General features: G+C 35.0%; 1 protein-coding gene across 1 annotated transcript in view; it reads left to right on the forward strand.

Annotated features, from left to right (window-relative positions):
- Positions 1 to 15,956, forward strand: part of Ca-alpha1T (Ca[2+]-channel protein alpha[[1]] subunit T) — a 117,711-nt gene extending 101,755 nt beyond the window's left edge. The window contains exons 25-33 of the mRNA XM_071587903.1: positions 268 to 460; positions 5,137 to 5,288; positions 5,383 to 5,492; positions 5,583 to 5,713; positions 6,603 to 6,752; positions 7,083 to 7,375; positions 7,465 to 7,611; positions 9,768 to 9,873; positions 12,672 to 15,956. Coding sequence (XP_071444004.1) covers positions 268 to 460; positions 5,137 to 5,288; positions 5,383 to 5,492; positions 5,583 to 5,713; positions 6,603 to 6,752; positions 7,083 to 7,375; positions 7,465 to 7,611; positions 9,768 to 9,873; positions 12,672 to 13,912 — 2,523 coding nt within the window. The 3' untranslated portion in view covers positions 13,913 to 15,956. The remainder of the gene's footprint in view (positions 1 to 267; positions 461 to 5,136; positions 5,289 to 5,382; positions 5,493 to 5,582; positions 5,714 to 6,602; positions 6,753 to 7,082; positions 7,376 to 7,464; positions 7,612 to 9,767; positions 9,874 to 12,671) is intronic.
- Positions 15,957 to 18,196: the final 2,240 nt, after the last annotated feature.

The raw sequence follows: 18,196 nt of genomic DNA on the forward strand, positions 1-18,196 counted from the left end.
TAAGTTTGTCAACTTGAGGAAAGAGTTACCTAAATACTTACATGTTGGGGGCTGCATTGCTCACAGATCAGCATGCTTAAGATCAAAGAAAATTCTTGAAATGGCAGCTATATTTCTTATAAATTACATATATTTTGTACCCAAAATATTATTTGCATTTGTTGAAATGATGCCAAAACACATATGCATTAATTAATTAGAAAAAACATTGCCATTAAGTTTCATGTTAATTGAGCTTTCTGTTTTTTACATGACAACTTTCCAAAGCCAATTGAAAATTATTCCGAGTGGCGCCTTCTTTACTTCATATCTTTCCTTCTGCTGGTGGGCTTTTTTGTGCTAAACATGTTCGTTGGAGTTGTGGTGGAAAACTTCCACAGGTGTAGGGAAGAACAAGAGAAGGAAGAAAAGGCAAGAAGAGCATTAAAACGTGCAAAGCAGATGGCAAAGAAAAGAAGACGTAAGTTTTTGACATATTATGAGCACTTTAAAGTGGAATAAAATTGTATTACAGGTGCATTTACTATCACAAAAGATAACATATTTACCATTGATTAAGGAAAGTTGGTGACTTGTCAAATTGCTTACAAAAATTACAAAATTATAGCATATCAATGTACAATTATTGCAGTAGATTCATTGTCAAATTTAACATATTACAGCATATTGTTTTAAAAAATTATAGATTATGTATTGTAGAATTTAGAGTACCCATGTACAATTAATCCAAGTACATAGTTAAACTTTATCACTAAAAGTTTCATTGATTAATTACACTTTCAGTATTTTCAGGTCCATATTACTTTAGGGTCCTCTTGGTTAGATTAATATAATTGAATCAAAATAATTTATTTTACCTTGTTTTTAAACATATATAAGTCTTAGCTACTGCAGCAGGTAGGCAGACAGTATGGTTTTGTGTCCAAAGAACTTGGACTTTCTTCATAACTTTTTGTAATGTTGATGGTGTTAGTGTGAAAGGTTATCTAGTTCTATTATTATTTGAAAAATTACTGATTTAATATAGATAAAGATTCCTTCATATATAATGCAAAATTCAATCATGAAGACTGAGTAAAACAAATTATTTCCAGTTCCAGAAAGATGCTCATTTATTCAGTCCACCAAATATCATATATGTGGCAGTTTTCTACAGCCTGAAAACCAGGACAATAGGGTGGTTTTAATTCCCAAATTTTAGAATGGCATCAGGCCATTATGCCATCCAGCAATGAATATGGCAAAAGTATCTGGCTACAAATGATTTAAAAAATATTAATAGGCCACCACATTCACTTGAAAACTATAAGTGCATGAGAAATTTAAAAATGAGCCGGCTGCTTCACTCAATTTTTTCTTGTTGTACTTAAAATTCAGTAAAGAGCATCTGATAAAATAATACTAATAGAAATGAATGACTTTTCCACTTTTTACTAATTTGAACCAAGAAGCTACACAGTTCCCTACATCTCTCTTTATTTATTTGGCCTAGCATCATTTGATATAGTACAGGGTTCATCCGGAAAATAAGTGTACTGAGCTCAGGAAAAAAATTTGTTACACTTTTACATATCTTAAGCTAATATTCCTCAAAATAGGACCCTTGTGAGTCGATACACTTGTTCCAGCGGCGTTCCCATTCCTGGAACGCTCCCGCGAAGGCATCATCGGGAACCTCTCGAAGACTCGTCGTCGACCTCTTCTCTGCCCTCCACGAACATCTTGTGCCACCGAAAGATCATGTTTCTGGACATGGCTGACTCCCCGTAAGCCTGGTTAATCATACCGACAGTTTCGGTAGACGATTTCCCAAGCTTTACCGCAAATTTGATGGAATAACGCTGCTCCAAAAACTTCGGCATCGCATTCCATGACGTGGGTCGAAGCGTGGAGGTTCGCGTTAACAGAGCTCCTCACTACACCACAGCTCAGAGCCGACTGCCTTTTTCAGCGTCGCTTGCCAACATACCCCCCTCCAATCGCAGCCCGTCAGAGCGGTGCTGGGCGCGCCTGGAGCGGCGCGCCCAGCCCAGGAGTCAGTACACTTATTTTCCGGACGAACCCTGTAGGTCATCAAAACATGTACATTGTAATATTTTTCTCTTTGAAGTTTGTTTGGTGGCCAGTAAGCAAGTCTTACACAATGAAAAAGACCTCTCTGTATTTCAATATGAGAGCTGTATATACAGGTACTTCAACATGAGAATTTAGTGCCGAGAGAGCTTTTAAATAATTGAGCCCTTCCGTTCTGTGTGTACACGATCTCAATACCTGAGCACTTTCAGTCATCAGGGTGAGGCATGAGTTATTATTTAGTGTGGCTAAACCTTTCTTTTTTCACTGTGTGTGTATGTGATACAACTGCGCCAGTCATATTTTCTTCAGCATCATCTAGAATGGTGAGTGACTGGATGAGGTTGAATTTTGGGATTTTCAAATTCTTTGTCCTTTTACCTTGGTTGGTCAAGGATCCACAGCTACTGATGGCACTGAACACCAGGTTTATCAATAAGTTTTCATTGGATAAGAGCTTCTTAGACTTCACATGAAGTATATCTCCTCATTCCAATGAATTATTGTGAAGGGTCAATTTATTTTTTCTTTTGGTAAATTCTTCATTACTTTTTGAGAAATATCTCCTTGATAGAAAATTTGTTGCCATTTGAAAGTGGGATCTAAATAAAGTGTGTGTGAGATTACTAAGTTACTTATTTTATTTTAATATGTTGTGTTAATTCCATAAAATTATGCCAGAGACAACAAATTTCAATTAATTGATACTTACTAAGACCTCAGCCAATTCACATTTAATTCTCTCTATGCATCTTCTGTTCAATTACCCCTAAAATGACATCACCATCATTAACTCTAACCACTGAAATTTCTTTTTCACAAAAGTACCCACATACTGACTCCATCAAGCCTAGGTTTTTCAAATGTTCATCCAAATATGTATTGCAGTCTCTCTATGCTTGGTGCAAACTATTTTTTCCTGATTACATTATTATTTAGTCTACAAGCATATTATATCCATTTTCTTAATGCATATTTTCCAACTGCTCCATGAAAAAATTATTCATTAGCTGCCCATTTAGGTATTCAGGTATTATATCAGTATGTTCTTTCTCCCAACCTTGCTTCAAGGACAAGTCCATGAGGATGTGAATCATCTTTCTCTGTAACCTGGGCTATATTTCTCAAAGTAATCCACCCTTAAATTTGGATATATTCTTGAGCTACCAGTCTTGTTTTGTATCTTATATTCCAACATATACGTGCTTCTTTTTTTTAAAAAAAGCCATTCATTGAACGAATTACCTTGTGACCCAATGGTCTCTTCTCAATTTCTCAGGTGTTGTATATTTACCAAATGTTTCATCTCTTTGATCATATCTGTCATCTGATCATTGGATTCACTTCCTGACATTATATCTCAATCACATGTGGCTTCTACTTGCTTCAGGTATTTACAAAGTTGACAACTTGTTAAATTATAGCAGTAGCCATGAATAGGAATTTTTACTCTTTCAGACTTTCTTCTCAGTACCCAAGGTACTTCTTCTACTGGCTCCAGTTGATATTTTTTATTAGTTCTCTTTCTCTTGCAACTTAACATTCTAGTAGTAGTGCTAGTTTCACTTTACTATTTCCTCCTTCAGATTTAGCAGCCAACTTCAGAGATTTCAGAGCTTTCTTTTCACTCTGAATCAAAAACCTCTTCTTCAAAGAGCCCATCTCTTTTGGCAATGATCTTTCCATCCTTAGGCTATATAATCTGTAACCTCTTGTTCCATTTGGTAGCCCAGTGAAACATTTTCCAGTTGTGGGTCTACTTTGTCATCCTGCAAAATAGCTGACATGCAGCCAAAAACATGCATTTAATCCAAATCTTACTTTTTTAGTTTCTTTCCAGTTCACAATGAATATGGAAGATGATTCCATATAGTTGGCAATGGGCATTTATTTCTCACATAAGATGCTGCACCTAGTGCTTCAGGCCAGAAAACTTGGGCCAAACCTGACTCCAAAATTACCTTAAGTTATTCAAGTTGAGGGTAGGTGTGATAGCATAGTGAGTAATGAATTCAGCTTCTGACTTGAGGAAACAGGTATGAATTGGGAAATCTCTGGACATATCCCAATTCACCAAAGCTGTCTTTCTAGGTGTACCATATTTTCTATTGAAAGATTATTTTACTTCAATATTTAAACCTCTTTATGTTTATATTTGCTAGAAAGGTACGATAGATGATGACTTAGAGCACATTTAAAAGAGAACATGTTATAATATTTTTGATCAAGTCAGATACCATTGTATTTTGGTCGATGGTATATCTCACAATGTTTCTTTGAAAATTTCTTTGCACAACAGTACTACCTAGCATTGATTTATATGTGGTAATTCAAGTGCAAATTATTCATATGTTCTTAGATAGATGACTCTTTCTACAGAGGTGTGTGAAGGTATTGAAAATATATTTCTATTTGAAAGAAGCTAAAAACCACAGATTGTTTGCAGGTCTGACCCAAAAATCTAATAAGTGAAATATGTACTGCACTTAGACAATGTGAAAATTGTCAGTGCCACATAAATTAAATATTTATATCCAGCTATTACCAACTAAGATGAGTGCAAAATCAAGTTTTTTGCCTCTTACTTTTCTCCAAAAGCAGTTTGGATAATGTCCATAACAGCTCATAACTCCCAAAGTAATTATTGCAATTTAGAATAAAAGCTGATGCTCCGGTACATAAAAGACCACTGATTTACATATATAGGACAAACATTACACTTGATAGATGAGGTTAGAAATTTTGTTTGTGTTCTTTGAGCCACGATGTTGCCTCAAGACAAGGCAACTCCCTCTACTTGTTTGCGCCAGACAATTCCTGAGTGCATTATTCCCTTTCATTTCCGGTGCTTCCTCAAAACTACAAGGCTACTGCCCCAAAATGGTTCACCATAAGGTGCCACAGACTAAAAGAGTACAAGTTTATTTTAGCTCTCAAGAATGGAATTTTCATTAAAATGGCTTATGAAAATAAGGAAAAGCTTTCTTAAAAAGGGTAGACCTGTCCTAAGGTGAAAATTAGTCATACGTATCGATTTCTTTTCATGATATTGTCTTTTTTCAGGGAGGAATCAGCCATCTTACCATGCCAATTATTCCAAACCTAGGCTACTGGTTCACAGTGTTGTTACTTCAAAATACTTTGATTTGGCTATTGCAGCAGTGATTGGTTTAAATGTTGTGACTATGGCCATGGAGTTTTATATGATGCCAAAGGTGACAAAATGTTTCATGAAATTATATAATGAAAATCATTGTGTTATGCCCTCAATCATTTACTAATCGCCATTTTTACCTAATTTCCATATAGGCTCTCACTTACGCCTTAAAAATTTTCAACTATTTCTTCACGGCTGTGTTCATTCTGGAATCAGTAATGAAGCTAGTGGCATTAGGATTCCGGTTATATTTTAAGGATAGGTTTGTAACTAAAATTATTTACTTTGAAAAAAATTTAATTCATATTGATGCTTGGGAATTTGATTTGTAATAATATCTTTATTATTTTAGGTGGAATCAACTTGATGTTGGCATTGTAATCCTCTCCATTGTTGGAATTGTTTTGGAAGAGCTAGAATCTAAAATTATACCAATTAATCCTACTATAATTAGGGTAATGAGGGTTTTACGAATTGCCAGAGGTAAGTCATCATTCTGATTCTTCTTTCTAAAATTAGAAGTGGTATCTTCTTCTGTTACTCTTCCTGTCCTAAATACTCAATGATCTTCATTTATTAATTTTCTATTTTTCCCTTTATCTTATTTTTGATAATGTTTAGCAGACTTTTTTAGGTGTGTAAATTCAAAGATATTGGTGCTATTGGAAACAGTCCACCCATATGCATATTTTTTTGTGAACAATCTTGTATCTTGATAGTTCTACTTTATAAAAAGTCTCTAGGTAGTTTTTTGTTTCAATCCCATTCACTGAAATAATTAAGTCTCCTCTTCATCTCTTCTCCATTACCATCAATATTTCAGCAGGTACATTAACAACTTCTGTTGCAATCTCATTGTTCAAATTCATTACGACTCAATCAAATTCTGCTTTTGAAATTTCTGGGTTTCCTTAAATTCATAGTAATCATGTTAATATTCTTAATAATTATATCGAATTTACAAACTATGGCAAGAGAAGTGTTAATTTAAGATGAATAGTAAGTTATGAATAGGTACTCATAATTTGTCTCCAGAAACTTTAATATATTTGTACAAAGCAAAAATCAACAAAGGGTGCAAGTGTGCAGGAAACAAAATAAAAATGAATGCAATATATTGTTTATATTGATAAGAAAAATAAAAATAGATAGTATCAAATCAAATTATTACCAATTATAAATAATTGTACGTTATTTTCATTTTATTGGTGGCTTTAGTGGCTAAAGATTGTGCCTTAACTCACTTTGAACTGATCTTACAGAGATCTTTAAGCAATAGTTTTTAGACTCAATTGTATAATTTTTCTTAGATAGCAAAGTATAATGGGTCTACTGAGTGGATAATAAATGCATTCCATTGGAAATGTTTCAGTTTTGAAGCTGCTCAAAATGGCTAAAGGGATAAGAGCCTTATTGGACACTGTTATGCAAGCCCTCCCTCAAGTTGGAAATCTTGGGTTACTATTTTTCCTCCTGTTTTTTATCTTTGCTGCTCTTGGTGTTGAATTGTTTGGAAGACTGGGTAAGTAGAATAAGTGACATTGGTTGAGAAAGTATTTAGAGTATTAAAACTAAATTGATATTGAATGCAAATGGAAGATAATTTATAAAATCAATGAAATCTGAAAAGCTGAAATATTTCTATTAAAGATATGTCCCTGCAAAATAATCTAGTCTATTTTATAAAATCATGAAATAAATTGATTGGCCTTATTTAATGGTTTGAGAGAACTGTCAGATATTCATATATAAATTTTGATGATATTGTTTTTAATGTGTACATATACTTGTAAACATGTGTACTTGTAAATACATAATAGTTATAATTGAATTATTTCTTTCATTTTGACAGAATGCAATGAAACGTATCCTTGCCAGGGTCTGGGAGAGCATGCTCATTTCAACAACTTTGGAATGGCATTCTTAACACTTTTTCGAGTTGCCACTGGTGATAATTGGAATGGAATAATGAAGGACACATTAAGAGAAACGTGTAATGATAAACCAGATTGTGTACGAAACTGTTGTATTTCAACTGTTATTGCTCCAGTATTCTTTGTTATATTTGTTTTGATGGCACAGTTTGTTTTGGTTAATGTTGTTGTTGCTGTTTTAATGAAGCACCTTGAAGAATCACATAAACAGGTTAGAATGAAATCCATTATTTTTACCATAAACCAATCGTTTTTTAGAAAACTTCAGAGAAGGATATTAATTGTTTTCAATATTTTCAGATGGAAGATGAATTAGATATGGAGTGTGAGCTTGAAAGAGAGTTAGCCGCTGTTCAAGATGAAGAAGAATTAGTAGAGGATGATGTCGACGATGACGACACAGATAATGGACAAATGTCAATAAAGGATACCCTGGAAATGACTTTGGTAAAATTACATTATTGAAAAATAATATATTTATGAAATAAGACATTTATGGTGTCTTTAAACAATTTTTTTCACATATAAAGACAATCAGTTTTTCAGTTTTATATTCATATTACATGAAAACTGGGTTTTTGGGTAGTTAATTGGGTAGAATTAATGACTGTATTACAGAAAATAAGAGTAGCCTGGAAGGATAGGAAACTTATTTGCTCCTCTACATTCCTCAAACTACTCCAGTGTAAGAGGTAGAGGGACAGTTCAGATAGGCAACATTAGGAAGAGGGGTACGGCAGGGTAGTCCATTATAACCTGTGCTGCTGGAGGAAATGTTTAAAGAGCCATGCGAATAACTGGAGATGGGAATGAAAGTTGTTTTATGCATTCTTTTTCTGATGATGTGTAAAATCAGTTGGGTTGGTGGATGACTAAGCTTTCTTACGCCAGTCAGCCAAGGGATTGCAAATATTGCTGAGCACATTAGGAGGTCATTGAAATAAGAATGGGATGAGAATCAATGTAAACAAAACATAGGTTATGTAGTTTTTGGAAAAGAGGAAAGCTAAGCTAAAGATTAAAATAGTAGTTCATACAAAAGAGTAGGTGGAACAGTTTACCTTTCTCAGAAGTGTTTTGAACTGAAATGGTTAAGGTATTAGGGGCATAAGAAGAAGAATTGTATTCAGCAAACAAGATTACATAAGGAGGAGGTAATTGATGACAGGGATGTTGAGTAAGGATTTTAAGAAAATGCTCAGAACTTTTTTATGAAGCTTTATGTTAAGAGGTGCAGAAACATAGTTGTTGAAACAAAACAAAATGTGTGGATTGGAGTCTTTAGAGATATGGGTGTAAAGAAGGATGAAAAAGGGGAAATTAACAGAAAGGAAAACAAACAAGGAAGTACCAAGCAAGGTAGAGAAAGAGAGAGGATTGTCAGAGAAATCCAAAGGAGCCAGGAAAGATGGCAAGAAAGAATACAGGGCATTTTGATTGACAATCGGATGTTAAAGATTATGAAAGAGGGGAGAAAACGATGCAACCAAGGAAGGGGCAGGAAAAAAATAGACATGTTGGATATTATGGAAGGAGAAAGGAAGTATGCAGACTTGTAGAAGGGTTTATTTTAGTGTTGGATGTCAGGATGTACTTTGCTAGGAGAGGCAAGAAAATGTATTGTTGTATTGTTTCTATCCAAAACCAACTTTAACTGATAGGACAATTATAAATATATTGGATTAAGAGATTTATCATGGATTTGCTCTTATTTAGACTTTTTTTCACAGGGAAAAATAACTGACAATGTCTGCTCCAGTCACCATTGTTCATTTTGTTACATACTATGTGACTTATTCTGATATAAAAGATAGTTATTTTACTCAACATTATTTAAAAACTATTTCATTGCCAACTAATGACAAGATTCATAATAGACCTTTTTTGTTAGAACATAGATTCTGGAATGCTCAACAATATTTTACACTTAGCCACGGTCATCTTTAACCTCACCATCAATACATGTTAAACCTTTCACTGCTGTTATTAAAAATTTTTTTGTTCACTCAGTTGGCTGCTGTAAATATACACTACAGCACTTTATTTAAACTATAACCTATTTTTCTCTTGTCCTAAGATTTCCTACTAGTAAATCTTTTAAAAGTATGCTCTTATATTTTATAATAAAATTATTTGTAGGTCTAAAGTCTTTCTTCCCAGTTATTGATTCTCTTATGTAAGAAAGATACAATATGTATCACTTTTCTGTCCCATGGGGTGAGTGAGCCAAATCCGAGAGAGGCAGTTGCAGGGAAATGGTTCAATTTCTATTTCGCAGCTTAAAGTCAAGACTCAAAGCTTAAAAAAGAATTAAGTAATGATTTCCTAGAAAATGTTATATTATGACATTCAAGCATTGCCCAGCAAATATGACTTTTGTTTTTTAAATAAATACTCCTTATAATTGACAGGCAACAAAATAGGTGTATACATAATTATGCATAATACCTAGTAGCTAAATAGTACCAGCAATAATCAATTCTATTTACAATTCCATGGCTTTGGAGAATCACATTATTCAATTTGATTTTTATTTAATTTTTCTGTGCCAAAACTAAACTTGTACAGCATATTTGATAAATTTCTCTTTGTGCAAAATACAGGACTATGAAATGAAGCCTAAGGAACACCTCCAACTGAATAAAGCCCTGTCTCTACCTGCAGACTTCACCTTCCCACTAGGAAAAGGAAGTCAATCAGAGCAAAAAGGTCAGCTAACTATCATATACTCTTTTTAATATGGTAATATTAAGTCTCTAAAATAGTATGAGTATATTCCATTTTTATGAGGAAAACTTATTCATAAGTCAATATCATGCTGTAGATTATCATTAATGTGGAAATATTCTTCAATTCTTTAAGTGATTAAGACATGAAGATTAACTCTAAGTAAATAAACATTTACAAAAAAATAATCAATCTGGACCTATGTAGTTTACATGGGGTGATTAGCATTAAAAAATGAATATTCAGGGAACCATTCATTTTAGAAGGTATTCAGGGAGACAATTGTTTTTTATTGACTAGTTTTTCCTTAAATTAGCAAAGTATATCAATATGGGACTTTGTTTTTGACAACTAGTAAAAAATTGTGATGTATTTAATGCCTATATGTGAGATACCTACATGTCCTTTTAAAAAAAGTCTACTGAATTTTCTGGCATGTTAATAAGATACCAACTGTAGTGACTAATACAGTTATGATAATGTGACAGCCACATGTAAGTGTTTTATCTAAATTACTAACTTGTGGTCTGGAGAAACGTGCTTAATCACATATTAATAACTCAGACCATAACTATAATGGAGCTCATTACCTAGCACAATTGAGGCATCAAGAGGGAACATACCCCTTTAGCAGAGCTTAAATAAGGTGAGAAAAACCATTCCTTTGGCAAAGGAAATGAATAAAAAGGGCAAAAAAGCACACTAGAATTGAAGAGAGGAAACACTAGACAACAATTATTCATCTGCTAATTGTTGTGTTACACAGAGTGTAATAAATGCCCAAATGGCTTATACTAATACTGTGCTGAAGGAGTCTATCTATCCTAAACCTTCATATGATAATCAGGGGTCCCTGTAGTATCTCTGTATCTCTGAGAATCAGAATGAATCATGGGAAAAAAGATCAGAAATAGTTTCTGAAGCCATTCATTGCTGCACCTCTTTGCAGCAATCCATGATTGGAGTGTTTAGTGCAACTCATCTGAATTTCTTAGACCTTGAAAAATATCTGCAAGGGTAATTTCCTTTATACCTAACCTCCAATCAATGAGCTCACCTGAGTACCTTAATTATATCCAATGCTTTTACAATAGTCATCCTTAATTTTACATTTCTGTTGGTCCTCCATGTCAGCAATAATTTCTGGAAGCCACTTTCCATTGCAGTTGTTTGAAAAAACTTTATCCCTATTAAGGAAGTAGTTTTTTAAATCTTGAGAGTGTGTACTCAATTAATTTATTTCCTCTTTATTGGTGCCAATAGTTATAGTATAGTCAATCATTACAATGTTTTCTCAATTTAATCTCATAAAAAAACCACAGTAATCAACCCAAATATTTCTTTGATAGGTGATGGTAGAGCTCACTTAATACTTATCCTAATATCATATGAAATTCAGATATAAAAGTAGAGGAACTATTTACTACTGTGATAAGATACTAACTCTTCCTCGAAGCCTTTTGGTGGGAGTTGGAATAAAAGTTGCTTCATTGCTTGTGAAGCTATGTCAATCACACCATTAGAAACAATGCTATAACGGGGTGCACGCAGTAATTGAAGATGCATCACCATCTTGGACTATCAATTTGAGCATCAGTTTATTACAGTTGACCAGATAAGTCTCTTCAAAGTGTGTCTATTCATTCTTTGTTCTGCCATCCTCTACCATCATTTTCTTGTGATTCAATCTTGGCCTTCTTCTATAAATCTTACCTTCCATGGTTCCTTTAATTATAGTCTCCACTTCTTATTATACCTCATGAAAATGTACTAAGTCAACAAGAGGAATTTAATTTTATGAATTGTAAACTATTACGGGCATTATATAATTAATTATTCTTTTTTAACTAAGAATTAGATTAATGATTAGCTTCAGTTTTAAATAGATCAGCTTGGATATTACATTTATAATAATTTATTACAAAGGTACTCCTAACATCTTGAAATATTTCTTCAATCTGCTTATTATAGGTACAGCTGACTCTTAAAATGTAAAATAATCACTTTGAATAAATATAATGGGCTTAATTAGTAACCAAAATACAGGTTTTGGTAACTAATTAATTCATGGGTAGCAAATTATGAATGCAAATGGCATGTCATAATATGGGGGAATTTGCTACCTCACCCCATCATAGCATTAGGAATCAAAACAGTGTGGCCATCGATTGGCCATGGGAATTCCAGATGCAAGCAAATCAGAGTCAAAAAGGACAAAAGGAATGGAAGACCTTTTTTTTAGAATGAAATAGGATGGTGCCATACAAAAAAACTGACTCAATCAGTTTCTATGCATAATTATTAGTGTGGAGCCACCACACAGAAATGCATGCTAATGCCAGAATCCCAGAGTCTGCTGGGCATTTTGCTGCTATTTCAGAAATACTTTTTTGTAGTAGCCATGGCTACTACAAAAAAAGAATACTTCATATCTTCTCTAATAACTCCAATTGCACAAGTCCCTTGTAATCATGTGGTCTGAGATATTATGCCAGGTGTGTAAAAGCTATTGACTTAAACAAATGGCAAAAAAATATAAAACAAAAGTAGCAAGAGAAAAGTTAATATATGTATGTATGCCATACATATCTCAAGTGATTGTTGATTAAATGTCATGATAATAAAATATTGAAACAACCTCTGATGAATTTGAAAATTTTTTAAAACTCTTTAATAGTGCTGATATCCCTTTAATTTCATCTTGGACTTATCAAAGTGAATTACTTATCTGATACACTCTGAAATATATCCTAAACATGGCAATGCATGTTCTATTTTAGAGTCATCAATGATGCAGTTACATGAATTGCGGCATAGATCTGCAAGTACCTGTCAAAAATATGGCAGCCAGCCAAGAGATTTTGGAAGGAATGAACTGTGGGCAAGGGATGCATTCTCTGAAAACCTCCCTGTGCCTCCAGCTTACCCAGCAACAGGATATTCAGTGTACACAACAGATGTTTCAGCAACATCCACCTTGAATGGGAACAGTGCAGTGTATGTGACTCCCCGAGAATCGTCCCCCTATCTTCCCCGAATGAGTATGCAAAAATCATTGTTGCCCAGCCAGTATGGTGGGATTTGCAATACAATTTCCGAGGAGGTATCAAAAACTACTGAAGGTACATCGAAAAAAGCCTTTCTGGGCCTTGGTAACTTACAACCTGGTTGTGGTGCAGGTGGGGACCAATCAAGCCCTTCTGATGTCTCCGGCCTCTCACCGGAATGCACTTCGCCAGCAGTCACTCTTGTGCCACCCCCATATCCCTCTGTGGTCATGATTCCCCCAGCATCCTGCCCCAGCCCCTGTCCCTACATCCCCTCCTCATCGTCCTCCACTTCATCTTCGTCTCCCTCTTCCAGTTACTCAAGGAACAGTCCTTGCCTCTCACCCCAAGAGGGAGAGATTTGTTTAGTTGTCCCAGACATTACTTTTGGCAGGAGTAAGTCGAAAGGGGAAGGCAAGAGCTGCCTAAAACGAGTGCAGCACTCGAAGCACTCACGGAAAGAGACAGGTGCCAGTGGGCCAATACGTGGTACATCTTCGTCCTCATCCCCATCTTCGGGCACTCCTTCCCCGTGTCCCTCACAAAAGAGAGACTCTGCCAGTCTGCATAAGAGGTCACACAATGCTGGGAAATCCCAGGATGTTAGCTTTGGAGATAGGCAACAAGAAAATACTAACGATGGAAACAGGGTAGATTCCGATAGGGTCACAAAGAAAGAGGAAGCTCCATTTGTGGTAGCCAAGACTCATAAGTCCATGCAGGTGGACAGAACTACTTGGATGGATGGGCATAGCTCCATGAGCAATGCCAGCGACAGGATAGCAGAAGGAACAGATGGGCAAGTGGGTTCGTGCAGTGTGAGGAAAAAACTTGCAGATAGTGGACAAGAGGTGAGGACAGTTCTGTGGAAGGGAAATGAGGGAAGTGCCAAGAAAGAAGATGGGGATGGGAGCAGTGATGATGGGAGTCAAGAAGACCTAATCTTCAGTGAAGACAGAAGGCGACTGTGCTAGTGATAAATAATTAAATTTTGGTCATATCAGCCAAAAATAAGAAAAATGCCAAAATGTTTTTTTTGGGTTGTCAATATTGAATGTTACCAAAAGAAACAAACCAAGACTTGGCATAAAAACTTATGTCTATTAGGTACAAATGATAGATTTCAATAACTTGTGCATTGATGTGGTAATCTGCTTGACTGTTAAACTCATGGGGAGAAATTTTCAGGAAAACCTTTCTTTCACTTCACAATAACTGTTCCTCCTTTTCAATAGGGTCTAAAATGCCTACCATTTGAGTGTTTCCTATAAATCAGTATGCCACTTTCTCTACATGAAAACTCCAAGTTTTGCAACCCACATTAGTATGAGCCAAATGCACACAAAATTACTCCAAAAAGAGATGTGACCTTAGTGTCTATGACTTTGTCTTCTTTTAGAAGATCTTCACTAATATTACCAACAGATTAGGTGTTGTGCACCTAGCATAGACTCCTGAGTCGTGACTGAACAGTTTCGTCCGTCATCAAGTAATTATTCCATGGTGCATTTTCACTCACATGTAAATTAAAGTTTTATCAGTGTATATTTATTTGGAGTGTTACTTATGGAAAACAGACCTTATCTAGAATCACAAATGGACAACTCACTTTCCTACACTTGCCTTCTTTGATAACCAGCCAGCCTTGATAAAAAGAGTATGATTTTGGGATTAGAGATTGATGAATGCTGCAGGGTGACTGAAAATTGTGGGCAACAATCAAGTTTCAGGGTAATGTCTCTCTGTGATGAGAAATGAGAGGAATAATAAACCAATGCATTGGCTAAGTATGTGATATTAGGCATTTGTGACTTGTTTTCCAGTGACTAAAGGATGGAAACATAACTGGAGGTAGTTTACCAGCCTTAATCCTCTGAATCCAGCCACAGCAATAGTCAAATGTGATCTTTGGGATGATTGGATTGAGCAGAATGTGCAACATCAGAGGTTTTTCATTCACAGTATCTATGACACCTCTTTCATTAAGATCAGAAACCTAATTCAACTGATCCCCAAATTCTTACAAATTGTACGGGCAATGTCGCTGCTCTATGTAGGTTAAAAAAAACTCTTCCTATCTCCACTCACCTGTGCCTTGTTAATATATAACTTACTGCCAGGAATGTATCCACCTGTAGAAATCCTCAACTTAATTATTAAAAAACCCACCTTTCCATTTCTATGACTTAGTGCCTTTCTGGAAACCTTTTTCCAAAGCCATGAAGTGTATAGTACAAGGCATTGATAATTTTGAACCAAGGTTGGCAAAAAGAGCCCAACAGAAATTGGTACTGTAGTAGTGATAATTAGGCTTTTGGGGAAAAGGTTAAAATATTTCAATTTAAATTGATATTGACACCCATGATCTTAACTCTGACAAATAATGTGGATACTTAGAAATGGCAAATCATTAACAATAAAACCTTAAAAAAATATGAGGAATGAAAGAAGAATAAGAGAAGAGAATGAATGTACAGTAAATTTTTCCCATTGTAATTTTTTAAATGTTGCCTGCTACCTCAATGACAATCACATTGCAGAAATGCAGAGAGGAAGTGTGGGTGGATTATGTGATATGGAATGGCAAGCAAGATAATGAAAGTGTTCCATTTGTTACCCTTATTCAGAATTTGTAATCCCTCACCTTTGTAATAAACCTAGCAAATGATTCCAAAAAATATATCCTTTATACCTATCCAAGAAGCATCTTTCACAATGTGACATGCGTAAAAATGTATGCTCTCTAGTTAGTGTACAAAATCTCTGATTAATGACTATAATCTCCCAGGGAAAGCAGATTTAACATCATTATGAGTTGAAGCTTCCAAATTCAGTAACTTAAGGTTCAAACATACATTGGTAAATTATGAGTATTGTTACTGTCACATTTATTTGATTCCTAAAAATGAAGGCATTTTTTATTTATATAGGCTGTAAAACATTAACTTGATGGGATCATGCCATACATTCAAATATCTTAAGTCATTGCTGATTGTATAGTAACTATGAAGGGTGAAATACGTTGTAAATTTGTAAATATTGTTTATAATAAATACTGTATTTTCAAATTGTATTTCATTGGGTTAAAAATTCACCACAAAATTAAAATTTAAGGATTAAGTGGTTTCTGAAAAATTGCTTCTCTGTGAGTCTCTTTGCCTTTTGCACCATCCTACACCTGAACTCTCCAAGTAGGTAATGATGAAAATGAGTTTGCTCTGGTTATTAAAGTTTGATAAAGAAAATAGATTCATAGGTGACCCCAAAATATCTTGGTGCCAATGGAAAAGTAATAATTTATGTGGCCTTGGAAATAATTCTCCTCCCAACTTGAAGGCTTTAGTTTGTACAGTTTCATTGGAGTCAGATAGAACAATTATCGACAATCTGTCCAGGCGACATCATAATTTTCCTCTCCCTGCTGAGGAATCTTGTAGGGGAGAAGAAATAACAATTATAAATTTGTAAACCAACAATATGTTTGCACATTTATTGCATGTAAAATGTGGATTGTAACACCATGATACTAATTCTGCTTCAAACTTGCAAATATTACTTTTTATTTTTTCTCTTGCACCACATCATGCTTTGTCCACGTGATCAAATGCCTTTTGGGGATCGAGATGGTGTGGGAGCTAACGTACTGGCTTCCCACCCTGAGGGCGCGGGTTCAAATCCCGGCGGTGTTGAATATTTTTCAGAGGTATCTCGATCCCTACTTGAGGTGCTTTGTGGAGGGCACTTTGAGTGAGTATGCCGTCCGTCGGATGGGACGTTAAACTGCGGACTCCTTGGCGCCTTTTGTAAAGAGTAGGCTAATGCCGATGCCGGGTTTCTCTCCACCCTTCATCCTTTCCTGTCCATCCCCTATGGCGCAAATGACCTTAGCTGTCGGTCGCCTCCCCTCAAAACTACTACTCAAATGCCTTTGGTGCCTATATGGCATACACATCCAATGCAGGAACACAATTTTTGTAGTATCTCTGAGTAAGAATTGTTTTGAAGGATTCTTCATGAAGTATATTTGTTCTAATCAGGATTTTCAATATATCGCTTCAATTATATTAGCCATTCATGTCAATTCAAACTCTTCTTGTAACTTTTATCATCTTCCAAATGCAATGTTCATTGTACATCAGATGCTAAAGAGAATGGTTGACTCATTAATAATGTAGGGAAATGCATGACATAATGTACTTCTGCCTCAAGTTAATCTGAGATTAGTCTTGGAGAATTTCACTTTGTCACTCACAGGTAATGCGAGAAATTCGAATGGGTTATGTGGGTTTTCATAGCAATATTGAACTAAAAATTAAACCACTTGGCTTTTCCACAAAGAAAAAACTTTTATTTACGACCTAGGTTTTGTTATGGTATAACATCATCACATATATAACGACCTAGGTTTTGTTATACCATAAGAAAACCTAGGTCGTAAATAAAAGTTTTTCTATGTGGAAAAGCCAAGTGGTTTAAATTTTAGTTCAATGTGAAGAATTTCCACCAAGTGATGCCAGAAACTGTTTTATTCATAGCAATACATAGATATTCTGTGGACTAATTGACTAATACATTTTCACAGAAAATGTAAGACCCAATCTGATGAGAGAGCGATGGGTCATTATAACTAGTTCGTAGTCCAGTTACCTTTGTGAATCATTCACCTGCATTGGAAAATTTAAATTAGCTTACTATTAGAATTAATATGAGTAGATACATTTAATTATGACATTTTAATATGACAACATGGCAGGATATGATACATATTTGTATGAGTTTTTTCCATTTCAATTAATGAACACACACAATAATCTTTTGCATCTAACATGGCATTGTTAATAAAACTTAAACACACACATGCACTTCCTCCCTTCATTCTATTCAACATGCATATTCTATTCCTGCCTCTTCCTCCCTTGCCTATTGTTCTCCCCTTTATCATGGCCTTCAAACCTCCTGTCCATTTAAAACGTAGTCATAGTAAAACGTAAATCATTTTTCTTGAATCCTTTTGATTTCTCCCACGATCCCCTCTCCTCCCTCACATTGAATAGCATTTCCTCATTTATTTTCCTTTCTATATACGAGCATTTCACATTTCCCATCCTTCTCCAGACCCACATTACTAAAGCCTTCAATATGCGTCATCACCCTACATGCTGGGATACACTTGATGTTTTCTCTTCATAAATGAGGTACTAACCCCTCCAGAGACGATATAATATGAAGAGTATTACTTGAAAAGAGTTATCCGGCTA

The sequence above is a fragment of the Hetaerina americana genome, unplaced genomic scaffold (assembly GCF_022747635.1).
Source record: "Hetaerina americana unplaced genomic scaffold, ioHetAmer1.1.p SCAF_3, whole genome shotgun sequence".
NCBI lineage: Eukaryota > Metazoa > Arthropoda > Insecta > Odonata > Calopterygidae > Hetaerina > Hetaerina americana.